Raw genomic sequence first — 21308 nt, 5'->3', positions numbered from 1 at the left:
TGGGACATAGGGCAGGAGCAGTGGCTAGAGAGGTGTGTTTGGGGGTGGATAAATGGATAGAGGGGTGTGTTCAGGGATGGATAGATGGATAGAGGGGTGTGTACAGGGGTGGATAGATGGATAAAGAGGTGTGTTCGGGGGTGGAGAGTTGGATAGAGGGGTGTGTTTGGGGATAGATGGATAGAGGGGTGTGTTCGGGGGTGGAGAGTTGGATAGAGGGGTGTGTTTGGGGATAGATGGATAGAGGGGTGTGTTCGGGGGTGGAGAGTTGGATAGAGGGGTGTGTTTGGGGCTGGATAGATGGATAGAGGGGTGCGTTCGGGGCTGGATAGATCGATACAGGGGTGTGTACAGGGGTGGATAGATGGATGGAGGGGTGTGTACGGGGTGGATAGTTGGATAGAGGGGTGTGTTCGGGGATAGATGGATAGAGGGGTGTGTTCGGGGATAGATGGATAGAGGGGTGTGTTCGGGGACAGAGGGGTGTGTTCAGGGTGGGTAGATGGATAGAGGTGTGTGTTCAGGGATCTATGGATAGAGGGGTGTGTTCGGGGGTGGATAGATGGGTAGAGGGGTGTGTTCGGGGATAGATGGATAGAGGGGTGTGTTCAGGGCTGGATAGATGGATAGAGGGGTGTGTTCGGGGGTGGATAGTTGGATAGAGGGTGTGTTCGGGGATAGATGGATAGAGGGGTGTGTTCAGGACTGGATAGATGGATAGAGGGGTGTGTTCGGGGGTGGATAGTTGGATAGAGGTGTGTGTTCGGGGATAGATGGATAGAGGGGTGTGTTCAGGGCTGGATAGATGGATAGAGGGGTGTGTTCGGGGGTGGATAGTTGGATAGAGGGTGTGTTCGGGGATAGATGGATAGAGGGGTGTGTTCGGGGGTGGACAGTTGGATAGAGGGGTGTGTTCGTGGATAGATGGATAGAGGGGTGTGTTCGGGGGTGGATAGTTGGATAGAGGGGTGTGTTCGGGGGTGGATAGTTGGATAGAGGGGTGTGTTCGGGGATAGATGGATAGAGGGGTGTGTTCGGGGCTGAATAGATGGATAGAGGGGTGTGTTCGGGGGTGGACAGTTGGATAGAGGGGTGTGTTCGTGGATAGATGGATAGAGGGGTGTGTTCGGGGATAGAGGGATAGAGGGGTGTGTTCGGGGCTGGATAGTTGGATAGAGGGGTGTGTACAGGGGTGCATAGATGGATAGAGGGGTGTGTTCGGGGATTGAGAGAGAGATGAAGGGGTGTGAACGGGGATGGATAGACAGACAGACAGGGCTATCCTCGGGCCGATGGTGGGTGTGTCAATATCTGCTGCAAAAACCCCACTGCAAAGGAATCCCAAACCTTGGCACCGGCTCTTGCAGCGCCCCCTCCGGCTTTTTTGCGTCCGAGCCGAGGGCAGCGGAGGTAATCCTGGCTTCAGTGTTCACAGGCCATCCGGAGCAATAGCTGTCACACTGGGAACCACCCCCGCAAAAAAAAAAAAGAAAAAAAAAGACGTTAACTCTGAAACCTAATGACAACCATGAAACGAGGAATATAGGGCTCTCTGAAAGAGTGCGTTTGCTCTTCCACAAAAAAAAAATGCGGAAGAGCAAACACACACCCTAGACGTGGTGGGGGTTTTCTGGGATACTTCCAGTATCCCGGAAAACCCCGTAGTCTAGATATAGCCTTTCCTTTTTTTTTCTTTTTTCCCCGTTTTTTCTCTTTTCTTTCTCTCTTTTTGCTTTTTTCTTTTTCTCCTTTTTTTTTCTCCTGTCGTGAGAGGGAGAAGGGGCCTATGAAATTAAAATAGCTTGAAAGGGGTCCGTGTGCTCCAAAAAATGGGGCACCCCTGTCCTCAAAAAAGCACAAGGAACCTCAGATGGGGCGTATCCTAAGATCATCTTGACTTCTCTGTCACTTGTGAAGCTGACTGGGACACTCGCACAGTGTTTCTTAAACCGGTGTGCTGCGGAGAACAACCGTGTTCAAAATGGCCGCCCTTAAAGGGGCAGGTGACCTGTTTTTTTTTTTTTTTTGGCGCAATAACTTTTCCCAGTGTGCTGTGGAGAACGACCGTGTTCAAAATGGCCGCCCTTAAAGGGGCAGGTGACCTGGTTCTTTTTTTTTTTTGGCGCAATAACTTTTCCCAGTGTGCTGTGGAGAACAACCGTGTTCAAAATGGCCGCCCTTAAAGGGGCAGGTGACCTTTTTTTTTTTTTTGGCGCAATAACTTTTCCCAGTGTGCTGTGGAGAACAACCGTGTTCAAAATGGCCGCCCTTAAAGGGGCAGGTGACCTGGTTTTTTGTTTTTTTTTGGCGCAATAACTTTTCCCAGTGTGCTGTGGAGAACAACCGTGTTCAAAATGGCCGCCCTTAAAGGGGCAGGTGACCTGTTTTTTTTTTTTTTTTTTGGCGCAATAACTTTTCCCGGTGTGCTGTGGAGAACAACCGTGTTCAAAATGGCCGCCCTTAAAGGGGCAGGTGACCTGTTTTTTTTTTTTTGGCGCAATAACTTTTCCCAGTGTGCTGTGGAGAACAACCGTGTTCAAAATGGCCGCCCTTAAAGGGGCAGGTGACCTGGTTCTTTTTTTTTTTTTTGGCGCAATAACTTCGTTGCAGGGCCTATCTCTAAATACGCTACGCAAACTATGTCAATTGCGTAGCTGATTTCGAAATCGCTTCTGGCTCGGAATCGGTCAGGTCAGGTCTTATTTCGGTCTGGGTCGGAATCGGTAAACCTTTTCCGTTAAAAGCATTTCCGGAAAATCATGCCAGTGTAGACGTAGCCTAAATGTCCTCTAACAACCCAATAAACCCTAGAAGTGTTGGTAACGCACCTAGACAATATTGACCTCCCGTAGTCCAGAAAATTCTCCGGTTCGGAATCGGACAGGTCCCGAGAGTGCCGGATTAGAGAGGTGCAACCTATCCTTGCTTTTGCTAACGAGGAAGATGCATTATATCTGTACACATTTAGGCAACGTCTCCATTGGCAAGATTTTGCGCAAATACTTTTAACGCAAGAGTTTTTGCGTGAAAGTATTTGCGCAAGACAGCGTCTACTCTGGCATGTGCTTTTGCGCAAAAGCATCCGTGCCAGTGTAGACGCTCTCTTGCGCAAGAAAGCGCCGATGGCCATCCCGAAATAGCAACGCAAGGAACGCGTCGGCGTTTTCGATTTTTTTCGAAAGAACAGATGTGCTCTGGCTCTCTCCCGGGAAACCTCGTTCTACGCGGAATAACGGATGTCTCGAAAAAGGACTTTCTTTGGCCATTTGGCGCCGGGTCGACGCGCCATCATTTCGGAAGACCCTCCTTCGAAAGTCCATCAAAAAAGAGACACAATTTGCATCCCGCAAATTGCGTTACTTTTCCCGATTTCACGGTCGTTTAGACATAGCCTTATTTACGCAATGCGTTGGGGACCTTGCTTCCGATTCGTAGTTTTTTGTACGTTTTCAGGATGTCAGAACTGGGCGTGGGATTTTGCGGAACTTATTTACAAGGGGACGAGTCATGTTTCTTAAAGGGACAGTCCCTTTTTTTTTTTTTTTTTTTTTGGCTCAACTTTGGCGTTTGATTGGTGCCCGGCTGCATGAGGGAATCCGGTTCCAACGGCGGCCACGCATTTTGAAAATGGTTTTTGTTCGTTTGCCCAGTTTCTCCACTTCGAATGGAGAATAGTCCCTCTTCATCTGCGGAAAAAGTTCATCTCCTAACCCTAACCATAACCATAACCCTAACCCTTACCCCATCCCTGTCCTTAACCCTATCCCTACTCCTACCCCTATCCCACCCTAACCCTACCCCTACCCCTAACCCTACCCCTACCTCTAACACTAACCCCTACCCTGTCCTTAACCCTATCCCTACTCCTACCCCATCCCACCCTAACCCTAACCCTAACCCAACCCTGTCCTTAACCCTATCCCTACCCCTACCCCTAACCCTAACCCTAATCCTTACCCCTAACTCTATCCCTAATCATATCCCTACCCCTACCCCTACCCCTACCCCTACCCCTACCCCTATCCCACCCTAACCCTAACCCTATCCCTAAGCTACCCCGACCCCTACCCCTAACCTTAATCCTATCCTTACCCCTACCGCTACCCCTACCCTAACCCTAACCCTAGGCTACCCCTACCCCTACCCCGACCCTAACCCAAACCATAAGCTACCCCTAACCCTAACCTGTACCCCTACCCCTACCCCTAACCCTACCCCTACCTCTAACACTAACCCCTACCCTACCCCTAACTCTAACCCCTATCCCTAACCCTACCCCTACCTCTAACACTAACCCCTACCCTACCCCTAACTCTAACCCCTATCCCTAACCCTACCCCTACCTCTAACACTAACCCCTACCCCTACCCCTACCCCCACCCCTAACCCTAACACTAACCCCTACCCCTAACTCTAACCCCTACCCCCACCCCTAACCCTAACCCTCTTCATCTGCGGAAAAAGTTGGGTGCATCTTTCAGTCCGCTCTTTGCCAACAACTTCCGCCCGAATGTTGGCTTTCTTTCTAGCTTCGGCAGCCGATACGTAGCTCCCTGAATTGCGTTATCCTTGCTCACGCGGAAATTAAAACGATGCTAAAAGCCGACTCTCGTGGTTGATTTTCCAGCAGTTTCTTTTTCGAAAGAGAAACGCTCATTGAAATTTAGTAAAGCAGAATCCCGTTTGAATTTAAAAAAAAATCAGGTTTTGAATATTTGGTTTGTTTAAATCAATAGCAACAAGGGTGGCTGGTCTGTTTATCTTAGAAAAGAGGCACCGGAAGGGGGGATAGACGAGAGAGTAAAAAGCGGTGGACTTTTCAGCTTACAAAAGAGGAGATGAAGCTATAAAGTCAGGCCTGGTGTGGAAACAATGAAGAAGGAAAAGTTCCTAACTGACTCCCACAAAATAAGAACTAGAGGTCACCCCATGAAACGAATAGGCAGCGGGTTTCAAAGTTACCAAAGAAAATTTCTTTCCTTAACTCAGCGCACAGTTAACCTGTGGAACTCCTTGCCACAGGATGTTGTGACGGCCAGTTTGAAAAAAAAAAGCTAGATAAATTCATGGAAGGTCCGTCACAGAATCATAGAGCTGGAAGAGGCCTCAGGAGGTCATCAAGTCCCGCCCCCTGCCCAAGGCAGGACCATCAATACTTATTCGCCAGGATGGATAACATAAGAAAATAAGAACGGCCGTACTGGGTCAGACCAAAAGTCCATCTAGCCCAGTAGCCTGTCTGCCCACAGTGGCCGAAACACCAGGTGTCCCGGAGAGGACGGACCAAAGACAATGATCAAGCGATTTGTCTCATGCCGTCCTTCTCCAGCTTCTGACAAACAGAGGCCAGGGACAGGATAGGAATTTTCCCGTAACCTAAGAACTAGGGGTAGCCCGAGGAAAGGAAGAGGCAGCAGGTTTCAAACAAACAAAAGGACATTTTTCTTCACGCAACCTGTGGAACTCCTTGCCGCAGGACTTTGTGAAGGCCCAGACTTTAACAGGCTTCATAAAAGAACTAGAAACATTCGTGGAGGTGAGGTCCATCGATGGCTACTAGCGAGGATGGGTAGCTATGGTGTCCCTAGCCTCTGGTTGTCATACAAACGCCCTCCCAGACCCCACCCTAATCCCCGACCCCGAACTCCTTTCTGCCCCCAGTCTCCATCCGAGACCCAGCTCCGCCTCCAATAAAAGCAAGGAAGAGCGCGGCCCGGGACTGCTTACCAAACTCTTGGAGTGCCCCCTCCCCCCAGCAAAAATGATTCCCCATCTTTGGCTTACAAACTGGGATTCTTATCTCCCAACCTTTCCACATGGCTGTAGTCAGTGTATAGCCCAGAGGCCAACCCCTGTCTCGTGAAGCCGCCCCCATCCCCCTGAAAACGGCCCCCGCCTCCTGGCGGCGGGCGGGAGCCTGATGTGGCCAAAAAGCCTCTAATGAAACGAAGGGCAGCAGGTTTAAAACAAATCGAAGGACGTTCTTCTTCACACAGCGCACAATCTGTGGAACTCCTCGCCGGAGGAGGAGGTGAAGGCCAGGACTAGAACAGGGTTGAAAAGAGAACGAGATACATTCATGGAGGTTACGTCCATGAATGGCTATTCGCCAGGATGGGTAAGGAAGGAATGGTGGCAGCAGTGGGATTCCTTGCTGCTTCCCTGTTCGGTTTACTCCCTCTGGGACACCTGGCATTGGTGTCACTGTGGGCAGACAGAGTTCTGGGTTGGCCGGACCTTTGGTCGGACCCAGTATGGCCAGTCTCATGTTTCTTAAAGGGACAGTGCCTTTTTTTTTTTTTTTGCTCAACTTTGCCCCAGGTCTTCGTGCTGTATTTTCGCTCTTTGTCCGGAACGGATTGGCCACCCCAGTATAACCCATTCACCCATCCATATATAGTCAACCTAAAATGCACAACCTCCCCCCCCCCCCCCCCCCCCCGACCGCCTCTGTCTAATATAGCGCAGAGCCCGAAGTGGCGTTTGCCTTTGCAAATGAGTTTTGTATTATAAAGGAAGTCGCTCTTGTGTCCAAGCGGGAGGGAATGCAAATGAGTATTGACCCGCCGCGGTCGTAAAGCTGCAGCGTAATAGCCTCAAATCAATAGAGACAAGAAGCAAACAGGAGGGGAAGAGTTCTGCTTCCACAGCCGGCGGAAAATTGCATTGTGCTTTGGCTGCGACGAAAACGTGAGCGGCGACAATTACAGCCCCCACCCCCCTCCTCCGCCGGGAGCCCTTGAGGCCTAATTGCCGTGCGTGACAATTTCAGCGCACCTGGGACTCGTGGCCAGGCGGCTAATGGGCCTGCTTTAATTCCTTCCCCGTTCCGCCGCGCTCCCCTGAGAGACCAAAGGGAAGGGCAGCAATTTGGCTGGAGGAGGTAGGAAGAAAACTCGGGAGGAACAAAGGCGAAAGGCCAAGGCGAGGACGGGAGGAGCTGAGTTTCCTTTTGGGCGTTGCTCTGTGGACCGGAGCTGGGTTTTAGACTCCTACAATCCCAGAACACGAGAACTGGAAGGGACCTCGAGAGGTCATCAAGTCCAGTCTCCCGCCCTCCCGGCAGGACCAAGCCCCATCTAGACCATCCCTGGTAGATGTCTACAGAATCATAGAACACTAGAACGGGAAGGGACCTTGAGAAGTCATCGAGTCCAGGCCCCTGCCCATCTAGACCATCCCTGGTAGATGTCTACTGAATCATAGAACTGGAAGGGACCTCAAGAGGTCATCAAGTCCAGTCTCCCGCCCTCCCGGCAGGACCAAGCCCCATCTAGACCATCCCTGGTAGATGTCTACAGAATCATAGAACACTAGAACGGGAAGGGACCTTGAGAAGTCATCGAGTCCAGGCCCCTGCCCATCTAGACCATCCCTGGTAGATGTCTACTGAATCATAGAACTGGAAGGGACCTCAAGAGGTCATCAAGTCCAGTCTCCCGCCCTCCCGGCAGGACCAAGCCCCATCTAGACCATCCCTGGTAGATGTCTACAGAATCATAGAACACTAGAACGGGAAGGGACCTTGAGAGGTCATCGAGTCCAGGCCCCTGCCCATCTAGACCATCCCTGGTAGATGTCTACTGAATCATAGAACTGGAAGGGACCTCAAGAGGTCATGAAGTCCAGTCTCCCGCCCTCCCAGCAGGACCAAGCCCCTTCTAGACCATCCCTGGTAGATGTCTACAGAATCATAGAACACTAGAACGGGAAGGGACCTTGAGAGGTCATCAAGTTCAGGACCCTGCCCATCTAGACCATCCCTTGTAGATGTCTACAGAATCATAGAACTGGAAGGGACCCCAAGAGATCATCAAGTCCAGTCCCCCGCCCTCCCGGCAGGACCAAACCCCATCTAGACCATCCCTGGTAGATGTCTACAGAATCCTAGAACACTAGAACTGGAAGGGACCTCAAGAGGGCATCAAGTCCAGGCCCCTTCCCTCATGGCAGGACCAATGTGGTCGCATCTTCATCACTGGAGATATTGAAGATTAGGTTGGATAGACATCTACCAGGGATGGTCTAGACGGGGCTTGGTCCTGCCGGGAGGGCAGGGGACTGGACTTGATGACCTCTCGAGGTCCCTTCCAGTTCTAGTGCTCAATGATTCAATGATTCTATAGACATCTACAATCAATGGACTCTGGAGATATCGAAGAGCAGGTTGGATAGACATCCACCAAGGATGGTAGACGGTGTTTGGCCCTGCCGTGAGGGCAGGGGACTGGACCTGATGACCTCTCAAGGTCCCTTTCACTTCTAGGGTTCTATGAGTCTGTAGACATCTACGAGGGATGGTCTAGACGGTGCTTGGTCCTGTCATGAGGGCAGGTGACTGGACTTGATGACCTCTCAAGGTCCCTTCCAGTTCGATGATTCTGTAGACATCTACCAGGGATGGTCTAGACAGTGCTTGGTCCTGTCATGAGGGCAGGTGACTGGACTTGATGACCTCTCAAGGTCCCTTCCAGTTCGATGATTCTATAGACATCTACCAGGGATGGTCTAGACAGTGCTTGGTCCTGCCATGAGGGCAGGGGACTGGACTTGATGACCTCTTGAGGTCCCTCCTAGTTCTATGATTCCATGGACATCTACCAGGGATGGTCTAGATGGGGCTAGGTCCTGCTGTGAGGGCCAGGGACTGGACTCGATGACTTCGTGAGGTCCCTTCCACTTCTACTATTCTAGGAGTCTTATGTGCTGCCTCTACCTCATCATGATAGGTTCCATGGAGGAGTTAGTGGGAACTACCTAACGACCCCCTGCCCCCAGTCACAACCCCCTCCTGCCGTAGGTCACAATCCAACCCGCTGTGCCCCCTTCCTTCACTAAGGTTCCCTCTAATTTTTTCAATCCACATGTAGCATAAATTTTATTATGCACACATGTGCGGATGTGCACCATCATTAGCAACACATTCCCCCAGTCAGAATTCTCTCCTGTGCCCATACCCTGCACCCCTTCCCAGACCCCCTCCAGCACTCCACTGCCCTACCGTGAATTCCCTTTGGCACCCAACCTCCATTCTACACCCCCGCACCTCTTCCATTCATATCATGGAAGCACGTGGCCCTTAAACACTTTCCAAATTCTTGGGTTCTGTGATTTTGTAGGCATCTACCAGGGATGGTCTAGACAGTGCTTGGTCCTGGTGGGAGAGCAGAGGACTGGATTTGATGACCTCTCAAGGTCCCTTCCAATTCTATAGACATCTATCAGGCATGGTCTAGATCAGGCATGTCCAAAGTCCGGCCCGCGGGCCAATTGCGGCCCGTGTTCCGGTTTAATACGGCCCCCCCAGGTAATATGGCAATATCTATCTTTTATGGCCCCCAACGAATCCATATGTATTGAGATTAATACATTGTAAAATCTCAGTTAATGTCAGTTGGTCTAAATCAGTTATAAATATATTTGGACACAACATGTATACTTGGTGTTATGTTCCTGTTCATATTTTTTGAACTTAAAAGTTGACAGACAAACTCTATTACCAATAATATGTAATGTACTTTACAATGTTCCTGACATATATTTCAGCTTCCTGGATTTTTTTTTATCTGGCCTTCAGATATGAAAGGCAGAGTGATTTAACACCTGTTTAGATTTGTCATCCATGTGACGAAATGAAAAGTATGCCGTTTGCAATAAACTTTGCATAAAATAGTTAATTTGTGTTTAATTTTAATGGTTCAAAGAATGTCAGGCAAAATGGTCGGCCCTCACGCATGTTCACTTCATCAAATCTGGCCCTCTTTGAAAAAAGTTTGGACACCCCTGGTCTAGATGGTGCTTGGTCTTGCCGGGAGAGCAGGGCACTGGATTTGATGACCTTTTGAGGTCCCTTCCAGTTCTGTAGACATCTACCGGGGATGGTCTAGATGGTGCTTGGTCTTGCCGGGAGAGCAGGGCACTGGATTTGATGACCTTTTGAGGTCCCTTCCAGTTCTGTAGACATCTACCAGGGATGGTCTAGATGGTGCTTGGTCTTGCCGGGAGAGCAGGGCACTGGATTTGATGACCTTTTGAGGTCCCTTCCAGTTCTGTAGACATCTACCAGGGATGGTCTAGATGGTGCTTGGTCTTGCCGGGAGAGCAGGGCACTGGATTTGATGACCTTTTGAGGTCCCTTCCAGTTCTGTAGACATCTACCGGGGATGGTCTAGGTGGTGCTTGGTCTTGCCGGGAGAGCAGGGCACTGGATTTGATGACCTTTTGAGGTCCCTTCCAGTTCTGTAGACATCTACCAGGGATGGTCTAGATGGTGCTTGGTCTTGCCGGGAGAGCAGGGCACTGGATTTGATGACCTTTTGAGGTCCCTTCCAGTTCTGTAGACATCTACCAGGGATGGTCTAGGTGGTGCTTGGTCTTGCCGGGAGAGCAGGGCACTGGATTTGATGACCTTTTGAGGTCCCTTCCAGTTCTGTAGACATCTACCAGGGATGGTCTAGATGGTGCTTGGTCTTGCCGGGAGAGCAAGGCACTGGATTTGATGACCTTTTGAGATCCCTTCCAGTTCTGAAGACATCTACCGGGGATGGTCTAGATGGTGCTTGGTCTTGCCGGGAGAGCAGGGCACTGGATTTGATGACCTTTTGAGGTCCCTTCCAGTTCTGTAGACATCTACCAGGGATGGTCTAGATGGTGCTTGGTCTTTCTGGGAGAACAGGGGACTGGATTTGATGACCTCTCAAGGTCCTTTCCTGTTCTAGGGTTCTATGATTCTATAAGTCATATGGTCCACCACCCCTCTCATAATTTTTGTTGCCATGGCATATTGTTGGCAGATACTGCGTGGCTGACACAATGCTCTTGCAATTGCGTTGCAGAGGAGACGTCCTCTTCTGTGACTGACTCTCATCTACTTTTTCCTTGTGTTGTCCTCCAGGAAGCAAACTGCTGATGTTGGTGCTTTGCGTCCACATCCAGTGGGAAGTAGAGTCTTGCCCGGGGGCCTGCGTCTGCTACAGCGAACCCAAGATCACCATCAGTTGCCAGCAGCAAGGACTGACGGCCATCCCCACCGCCATCCCCACCCCGACGCAACGCATCTTCCTGCACAACAACCAGATCCCGTTGGTGCAGGCCACCAGCTTCCGCTCCTGCCGCAACATGACCATCCTTTGGATCCATTCCAACAACATCAGCCTCGTCGAGCCCGGGGCGTTTCGTGGGCTCGACAAGCTGGAGGAGTTGGACCTCAGCGACAACGTCAACTTGAAGGCCATCAACCCCACGACGTTCCAGGGCCTCGTTCACCTTCACACCTTACACCTCGATCGCTGCGGGCTCCTGGAACTCTCCACGGGGCTGTTCCGAGGGTTGTTCTCCTTGCAGTATCTCTACCTTCAGGAGAACAACCTCCAGAGCCTGCCGGACGACACGTTCCTCGATCTCGCCAACCTCACCTACCTGTTTTTGCACGGGAATAAAATTAAGAGCTTGTCGGAGAACGTCTTTCGTGGGCTGATCAACTTGGATCGGCTCCTGCTGCACCAGAACCGAGTCAGCCTGGTGCACCGCCGGTCCTTTCAGGACCTGGGGAAAGCGATGACCTTGTATCTCTTCAACAACAACTTGACCGTGCTCCCGGGAGAAACCATGGCCCCCTTGGTGTCCCTCCAATACCTACGCTTGAACGGGAACCCGTGGATTTGCGACTGCCAGGCCCAATCTCTCTGGAGTTGGTTCAAACAATTCAAAGGTTCCTCTTCAGAGCTGGAGTGCCATCTACCGGCTCACTTGGCAGGCCGGGACCTCAAAAAGCTGCAGAGCAGCGACTTGGAAGAGTGTCTTGACTCTTTGAATCAGATACGAACCAGCGTCTTTAGCACAAAGACCCGATCGGGCAAACTTCCCACCACCGACCCTCCACTCAACTCCCGGAAGTGCTGCCAACCGGACACGGACAAATCTTTTATGTATGAAGCCAAGGGCAAGGCGGGTCCGTCTTCGCACAGCAGCCGGGCATCGTCCAACAACCCTCTCAAAGATAAAGAGAACATGTCCAAAACCAAATACGTCGACACGGACCCTTCCAAAAACGGGAGCAACAAACACATTAATGACTCCCCATTTGGGACTTTCCCCAGCGTTGTAGACCCTCCGTTGACCAAGCTGAGACCAGATTTCCTCGCGCCCATGGAATCGGCCACGGTCCCGACCAAAAAGAGGCAGGGGTGCTCTAAAAAAACCAAGTCCAAGGCGCAGTGTCGCCTCACCCAACAAGGAACCAGTGCCACGTTAGAACCAAGCCTACGTCTTCTGTTTCCCGTCTTGGCGTGGAGCTTAATGTTCTCCTAAACGCGACTGTTGGGTGACACTTTCATACCAGGATTTTGCTGACCTCCGGAAACGTTGCCAGAGGGAAGCCAATGGTGAGAGTCCCTCAAGAAAGTTTTGTTACACAAAAGTTAACTGGATGCCTTTATTAGACAAAAACCAAGATGTACATAATTTATTTGTCCTGAGTTATCCCTTTGGTCTTTGGAACGGCACTTACCTTCTGGCTTTTGCTACCACCGATGGTAAAGAAATATCATTTACAGACACACACACACGCAGAGAGAGAACAAAAAAACCCACACAAGCAACATCGTCCGGACGCAAAGGCTCCCGCAGGATTGTCGGCCGTCCGTTTGGAACTCACCCGTACGCTGAACGGCATTGCAAGCTCCCATTGGCCGAGGCGACGCCTCCGTTTACGAATACTGCCATTTTCCTGTGTTCATTTCCGCCACACCACGTCCCGGGGCGGCATTTGTTCAAGAATGCTGCGTTCGCCTCCATGAAGATTTGCAGTATCTCTAGATATGCATTTTATTTTACTTGTGTACAAGTATACAAAAAGTATGAAATAAAGAGGTTCTTTTTTTCCTACGCTGTCGTCCTCTGCGAGACGCAATGGGCTGAGATTGCAGCAAAGGAGGTTGAGGTTGGACATTAGGGACAACTTGACTGTCTGGGTGGTGAAACACTGGAATAAATTGCCAAGGGAGGTTATAGAATCTCAGTCATTGGAGATATTGAAGAGCAGGTTGGATAGACATCGACCAGGGATGGTCTAGATGGGGCTGGGTCCTGCCGGGAGGGCAGGGGACGGGACTTGATGACCTCTCAAGATCCCTTCTAGTTCTATGATTCTGTAGACATCTACCAGGGATGGTCTAGATGGGGCTGGGTCCTGCTGGGAGGGCAGAGGACGGGACTTGATGACCTCTCAAGATCTCTTCTAGTTCTATGATTCTGTAGACATCTACCAGGGATGGTCTAGATGAGGCTGGGTTCTGCCGGGAGGGCAGAGGACGGGACTTGATGACCTCTCAAGATCCCTTCTAGTTCTATGATTCTGTAGACATCTACCAGGGATGGTCTAGATGGGGCTGGGTCCTGCCGGGAGGGCAGAGGACGGGACTTGATGACCTCTCAAGATCTCTTCTAGTTCTATGATTCTGTAGACATCTACCAGGGATGGTCTAGATGAGGCTGGGTCCTGCCGGGAGGGCAGGGGACAGGACTTGATGATCTCTCAAGATCCATTCTAGTTCTATGATTCTGTAGACATCTACCAGGGATGGTCTAGATGAGGCTGGGTCCTGCCGGGAGCGCAGGGGACGGGACTTGATGATCTCTCAAGATCCATTCTAGTTCTTTGATTCTGTAGACATCTACCAGGGATGGTCTAGATGGGGCTGGGTCCTGCCGGGAGGGCAGGGGACGGGACTTGATGACCTCTCAAGATCCCTTCCAGTTCTATGATTCTGTAGACATCTACCAGGGATGGTCTAGATGGTGCTTGGTCCTGCTGGGAGGGCAGGGGACGGGAATTAATGACTTCTTGAGGTCCCTTCCAATTCTAATGTTCTATGATTCTATAGACATCAACCAGGGATGGTCTAGATGGGGCTTGGTGCTACCATGAGGGTAGGGGTTGGGACTTGATGACCTCTTGAGGTCCCTTCCAGTTCTAAGATAATGCTAGTCCACTGAGAAGCTTGTAAGATAGAAAGGGGTGACCTATTGCCAGGTGTTTCTCTAGCTTCCCTTCCCATCGATCCTCCCCGTCCCCTGACATCTCACACGTATTTCAAGATGCTCAGAAGAGCTGGAAATATTAACCCAGACAGCCTGCCCTTTCAACTCAAGTGTCCCAACTTGGGCGTAGGGATGAGGTCTAAGCAACCCTGAATGTTCACGGGTGTTCCAGGTGTACGCCGGTGGCCGGGGTAATGAGTGGTCTGTGAGCCCTATTAAACACCCGAGTCTTTAGCTGCTAGGATAGGGTCCCTTCGCAACGGGAAGCCAGGGAGGCTGACGGGCGCCCCAAGAGTCCGTCCCGTGGAGGCGACACGACTCGACACTTAGCTCTTACTGCGTTTACCCCGACCGGCTATGATTCTTTTCATTGTGTCTGGTTCTGTTACAGCAACAGAAGGCATCAGGTTAAAGCTTAAACACAACGTCTACACTGGCATGATTTTCCGGAAATGCTTTGAACGGAAAACTTTTCCGTGAAAAGCATTTTCGGAAAAGAGCATCTAGATTGGCAGGACACTTTTCCGCAAAAGCACTTTTTCGTGGAAAAGCGTCCAGGGACAATCTAGACGCGCTTTTCCGCAAAAAAGCCCCGATCGCCATTTTCGCCATCGGAGCTTTTTTGAGGAAAACACGACAGGTGCTGTCTACACTGGCCCTTTTGCGCCAAAGTCTTTCGGAAAAAGACTTTTGCCCGAACGGGAGCAGCATAGTTTTTCCGGAAAAGCACTGATGATTTTACAGGAGATCATCAGTGCTTTTCCGGAAAATCAAGCGGCCAGTGTAGACAGCTGGCAAGTTTTTCCGGAAAAGCGGCTGATGTTCCGGAAAAACTTGCCAGTCTAGACACAGCCTTACAGGTTTATTTAAAGAAACTTATAATCATACGGTTACAATGGCTATTGCTCGACTTTTTAACTGCTAGCCAATACAGGTCTGAAGTGGTTACAAAGGAAGGAGGGAAAACAAAACACATCAAAATAATGGTACCAAAATGACAACTTAGCCTTATAGATCTCTAATGCTATACGTGCACAGTGACAAAAGAAAAGGACACATCCAGGTACAATTTTTACCCCCTTCTGCGTCTCTCGTTTCCAGAGTGCCAGGACCAGACCCTCAGTTTCTCGGAAAGACGAATACGAGGTGGGCGTGTGGAATCTCGGGAGGTGTCAACCGGTGGTTAAGGCAGTGCGTGGTGTGTGTTATACACCCGAGTCTTACGAACATAAGACCAAAGGTCCTTCTAGCCCAGTATCCTGTCTGCCGACAGTGGCCAACACCAGGTGTCCCAGAGAGGGTGGACCGAAGACAACGATCAAGCGATTTGTCTCCCGCCATCCCTCTCCAGCCTCTGACAAACAAAGGCCAAGGACACCATTTTATCCCCTGGCTAATAGCCTTTTATGGACCTAACCTCCATGAAATTATCTAGCTTCTCTTTAAACTCTATTATAATCCTAGACATTACAGCCTCCTCCGGCGAGGAATTCCACAGGTTGACTACACGCTGTGTGACGAAGAACTTTCTTTTATTCGTTTTAAACCTGCTCCCCATTAATTTCATTTGGTGTCTTCTATTATGGGAACTAATAAATAACTTTTCTTTATCCGCCCTCTCCACACCACTCATGATTTTATAGACCTCTATCCTATCCCCCCTCAGTCTCCTCTTTTCCAAACTGAAAAGTCCCAGTCGCTTTAACCTCTCCTCATAGGGGACCCGTTCCAACCCCCGAATCATTTTAGTTGCCCTTTTCTGAACCCTTTCCAAGGCCAAAATATCTTTTTGGAGGTGAGGAGACCACATCTGTACACAGTATTCAAGATGTGGGCGTACCATAGTTTTATACAGGGGCAGGAAGATATTCCGGGTCTTATTTTCTATCCCTTTCTTAATAATTCCTAGCATCCTATTTGCCTTTTTGACCGCCGCTGCTCACTGCGTGGACATCTTCAGAGAACTGTCCACGATAACTCCAAGATCTCTTTCCTGATTTGTCGTAGCCAAATTAGCCCCCATCCTACTGGACGTATAGTTGGGGTTATTTTTCCCGATGTGCATTACTTTACACTTATCCACATTACATTTCATTTGCCTTTTTGTTGCCCAATCACACAGTTTGGTGAGATCTTCTTGGAGTCCTTTTTTGGAGTCGTCAACTGCTAGAACGTAAGGTTCCTTTCCAGCGGGTGGTCTGGAGAAGGCCGAAGGGTGCCCCAAAAGTTTTACGTCCGTGTCTTTGCCAGTGTAGACGTAGCCTTACAGGTTTATTAAAAAAAAAAGCTTATAAATCGTATGGTTACAATGGCTATTGCTCTATTTCTTAACTGCTAGCAAATATAGATCTTAAAAATGGTTACAAAGAAAATAAAGATAGAAAATAGAAATAACGGTACTAAGTAACAGCATAATCTTACAAGAGCTCGAAGTCTATGAGGACACTTAAGACAAAAGACACATCCAGGTACAATTTTTACCCCCTTGTGTTCCTCTCGACTCCAGCGGGTCAAGCCACAGCCGGTCCCTCAATTCCTAGGAGAGACGAATACGAGGTGGGCATCCCCGTGGAGGTCAATCACCTAACCCGACCAGCAGATCGATGGTAGATTGACGCTCAGAGTACGTGTGCTGCTGGACCCATCTTTATACCCATAGGGGCCTGTATCCTCTTTCTTAGTTAAGATGCCAAATTGTGTTGGTCCATCTTTGTGACGCCAGTTTCAACTTAATTTACACTTGCAAGAGAGAGAACTAAATTGGGAGTACGGGATATTTTTTACTGGACGGGAGATTCTTCTACCGGGACGGTTGTGTGATCGTATCGACATAGGTGCTAGCCAAGGGTAGTTTCTACAGCCTCTTGGTCAACGACTGGCTTGATCATCCTCTTCTCTAGGCTTACAGCTATCGAGGGTCACAATGAGCCAACCCATCCGGGTCTTTTGTCAAAGCTTCAAAGACTATGCTGATTTTACTGCTCTCTATGTCCCGTGTGCTCTGATGCACCTTAGAGGGGCAAGCAAGATGGATGTGTCTGGCGACACCAGGGGACTTTTTCTCCTCGGGCCTGTCCAAATAACCGAAATCCAGCCCGCGGGGAAAGAAATCGGTCTGCTAATACTCAGGAAAGGTTTCCAGAGCTCTGCCGTGTTCACACAGTTGGGTTTGATAACCAGAACGCATGGTTGCGGCTCCAAGCAAATAAACAGCGTTGGGGTCAAGCGATGGAGACATGTCAACGAGATCTTGGTGGCATCGTCTTGTTTTTGAAGGACTTCACTTACTCCGCCAGGCAGCTAACTTTGCCATCTCGATAATGGGTCTATTGCACTCTGGTGCTACAAAAACCGACACCGTGCGTAGGTCTAGACTACAGGGTTTTGTCGACAGAGGCTTTGTCGACAGATAGGGCGTGTCTAGACGACAGGGTTTTGTCGACAGAGGCTTTGTCGACAGATAGGGCGTGTCTAGACGACAGGGTTGTCGACAGAGGCTTTGTTGGCAGATAGGGCGTGTCTAGACTACGGGATTTTGTCGACAGAGGCTTTGTCGACAGATAGGGTGTGTCTAGACGACAGGGTTTTGTCGACAGAGGCTTTGTCGACAGATAGGGTGTGTCTAGACGACAGGGTTTTGTCGACAGAGGCTTTGTCGACAGATAGGGCGTGTCTAGACGACAGGGTTTTGTCGAAAGGCTTTGTCGACAGATAGGGCGTGTCTAGACGATAGGGTTTTGTCGACAGAGGCTTTGACGACAGATAGGGCGTGTCTAGACGACAGGGTTTTGTCGACAGAGGCTTTGTCGACAGATAGGGCGTGTCTAGACGACAGGGTTTTGTCGACAGAGGCTTTGTCGACAGATAGGGCGTGTCTAGACGACAGGGTTTTGTTGACAGAGGCTTTGTCGACAGATAGGGTGTGTCTAGACGACAGGGTTTTGTCGATAGACGCTTTGTCGACAGATAGGGCGTGTCTAGACTACAGAGTTTTGTCGACATAGGCTTTGTTGACAGATAGGGCATGTCTAGACGACAGGGTTTTGTCGACAGACGCTTTGTCGAAAGATAGGGCGTGTCTAGACTACAGGGTTTTGTCGATAGACGCTTTGTCGACAGATAGGGCGTGTCTAGACTACAGAGTTTTGTCGACATAGGCTTTGTCGAGAGATAGGGCATGTCTAGACGACAGGGTTTTGTCGACAAAAGTTTTTCCGGAAAAACTTGCCAGTCTAGACACAGCCAAAGTGATTTATGTCGGAGTAGTGAATCGATAGCCAAAAGTTACAATATTAAATCGAACAATTATAATATTAAATCGAAATTGAAACTGATTACAAACGTTAGGTAACCATAGGACAGTTGACATGGGGCAGCGTCAGGAGAGGAGTTTTTACAGAGACAGGACAATAGCTCGAAGAGAAAGAGGCGAGACAATAGAGACGGATCACCCCTGGTTATGGGGGATGTTCCTTGAACGAGCTCACAATGCAACTAGGCCGTTTCCGTGTTTTGGCTGTCAATAGGATCGTTCCTAGAATGGGTCTGAGAACGCCTCATTTGGGTGTGAGCTGACCTGGGTTCATTAGCATCTGGTGCAGGAATTTCCCATCAGGCTGTGCGTCTCTGCTTTCGGTGTCCCATAATTCACTGCGGTTCCTGCCTTGGAAGAGCTGTTCTCCGTTCTGTATGCCAGTGGTCCCCAGTGCTTTCTTCACACAGCACGTCGTCAACCTGTGGAACTCCTCGCCGGAAGAGGCTGTGAAGGTTAGGAGTATAATAGAGATTAAAGAGAAGCTAGATCATTTCATGGAGGTTAGGTCCATAAAAGGCTATTAGCCAGGGGATAGAAATGGTGTCCCTAGCTTTTGTTTGTCTTCACACAGCGCAGAGTCAACCTGTGGAACTCCTCGCGAAAGAACGCGACTTGAGTCTGGACGCAGGGGAAGATTTTTCGGGAAAAGGCTACTTTTCCCGAAAAAACCCCTGAGTCTGGACACGGCCTCACTGGATGCTTTCTTTCGAAAAAGCAAGCCGCTTTTTCGAAAGTTCAACGTGCAGTCTAGACGCTCTCTTTCGAAAGAGGCTTGCAGTCTAGACATAGCCTTGGAGAGAGAGAGAGATGCTTGTCCCTCTCTGTAGCTGCAGAGAACACACCCAGGCTATGTCTAGACTGCAAGCCTCTTTCGAAAGAGAGCGTCTAGACTGCACGTTGAACTTTCGAAAAAGCGGCTTGCTTTTTCGAAAGAAAGCATCCAGTGAGGCCGTGTCCAGACTCAGGGGTTTTTTCGGGAAAAGTAGCCTTTTCCCGAAAAATCTTCCCCTGCGTCCAGACTCAAGTCGCGTTCTTTCGAAATTATTTCGAAAGAACACGGCTTTTCTTTCGATGGCGGTAAACCTCGTTTCACGAGGAAGAACGCCTTCTTTCGAAAGTCCCTCTTTCGAAAGAAGGCGTTCTTCAATGTAAATAGGGCTTCTTCGAAAGAGAGCATCCAGACTCACTGGATGCTTTCTTTCGAAAAAGCAAGCCGCTTTTTCGAAAGTTCAACGTGCAGTCTAGACGCTCTCTTTCGAAAGAGAGCCCTCGGGCTATGTCTAGACTGCAAGCCTCTTTCGAAAGAGAGCGTCTAGACTGCACGTTGAACTTTCGAAAAAGCGGCTTGCTTTTTCGAAAGAAAGCATCCAGTGAGTCTGGATGCTCTCTTTCGAAGAAGCCCTCTTTGCATTGAAGAACACCTTCTTTCGAAAGAGGAACTTTCGAACGAAGGCGTTCTTCCTCGGGCAACGAGGTTTACCGCCGTCGAAAGAAAAGCCGCGTTCTTTCGATTTAATTTCGAAAGAACGCGGCTTGAGTCTGGACGCAGGTGAGGTTTTTTCGAAAAAAGGCTACTTTTTTTCGAAAAAACCCCTGAGTCTGGACACAGCCCCAGAGAGACAAGAAGGAGAAAAAAAAAACCCAAATTCCTTTGTCCCAGTTTGAAAATCCCCGCTACATTCCTACTGGTCACTCCACCTGGCTAGGTGTAGTTAACCCCTTAGGGTACGTCTACACTACCCCGCTAGTTCGGAAAGCCTCGGCAGCCTGTGACGGTCGCTCGCGGAGCCACGTCAGGGCTGGCTCGTGTCTCTAATTCAACAGCCAGTCCAGACTCGACTTCGGCAGCACCCCAGGAAACAAAACTCCCAAGCTGGGCACTTCCTGGGGAGCGCACGTCCCGAGCCCTGGTCAAGCCGAGAATCCTAGGGCGGGACGAAAACTCGGGAGTCATCGAATCCAGCCCCCTGCCCAAACCGGGATCAATCCCAACTCAATCAGCCTTGGTCAAGCTAGGCCTTTAAAAGGACGGAGAGTCCACCTCCATAGGGAACCCCTCCCAGTGCTTTTTCTTCATGCAGCAGGCAACTTGTGGAACTCCTCGCCATAGGACGGTGCGAAAGCCAGTGAAGGGCCTGGAGTTGACGTGCCAAGGCTGGTGCAACTGGCCGACTATCCTCAGGGGGCCGGTCAATGCCAGCCAATCAACTGGCAGCGGGCCCAGAGGCTTCCCTGATTCCCGTCGAGGAGCCCGACGCGATCCCAGACAATCTGTTCACAGTAAGAATATTCACAGGCTGAAGGACTGTCAACCCGTTGCCATCACCAGAGCCATCACCGGCCTTCGCGGCATCCTGTGGCGAGGAGTTCCACACGTTGCCTGCTGCATGAAGAAAAAGCACCGGGGACGGGTTCCCTATGGAGGTGGAAGCGCCGTCCTGTAGCGAGGGGCAGAACGGTTCCCCAGAGCACCCGGGCCACGAGAGGAAGCCCGCCAGTTCCCTGGTCCTCGTTAGGGAGGGATGCTGAGTTCAGAGTTTCTCTCCTCGCTCCCTGCGCTGGAAAGCAGCCTCTGTCCCTTCCCACCCACCGAGTCCTGAAGAGGCCGCTGCTGGCCACCGGCAGAAACCAGCAGCCAGCTGGCCTCCAGCAGCCTGGGACGGAAGGGGTTAAGCCGATCTGAAGCAGCAGCTACCCGGTCTCCAGCAGCCCGGGCAGGAAGGGGTTAAGCCGATCTGAAGCAGCAGCTACCCGGTCTCCAGCAGCCCGGGCAGGAAGGGGTTAAGCCGATCTGAAGATGCCACCGCTGCCACCAGCAGCTACCGGCCTCCAGCATCCCGGGCAGGAAGGGGTTAAGCCGATCTGAAGATGCCACTGCTGCCACCAGCAGAAACCAGCAGCTACCGGCCTCCAGCATCCCGGGCAGGAAGGGGTTAAGCCAATCTGAAGATGC

The 21308-nt window shown here is 50.4% G+C and overlaps 1 protein-coding gene across 1 annotated transcript in view; it reads left to right on the top strand.

The window, feature by feature from the left end:
* Positions 1 to 12885, top strand: part of RTN4R (reticulon 4 receptor) — a 58353-nt gene extending 45468 nt beyond the window's left edge. Inside the window, exon 2 of the mRNA XM_075897861.2 lies at positions 10895 to 12885. Coding sequence (XP_075753976.1) covers positions 10895 to 12309 — 1415 coding nt within the window. The 3' untranslated portion in view covers positions 12310 to 12885. The remainder of the gene's footprint in view (positions 1 to 10894) is intronic.
* The last annotated feature ends 8423 nt before the right edge of the window (positions 12886 to 21308 follow it).

This window comes from Pelodiscus sinensis, chromosome Z (assembly GCF_052426305.1).
Source record: "Pelodiscus sinensis isolate ZL-2025 chromosome Z, ASM5242630v1, whole genome shotgun sequence".
NCBI classification, from domain to species: domain Eukaryota; kingdom Metazoa; phylum Chordata; order Testudines; family Trionychidae; genus Pelodiscus; species Pelodiscus sinensis.
Note: the sequence above shows the minus strand (reverse complement) of the source record. Positions and strands in the feature narration are given on the sequence as shown.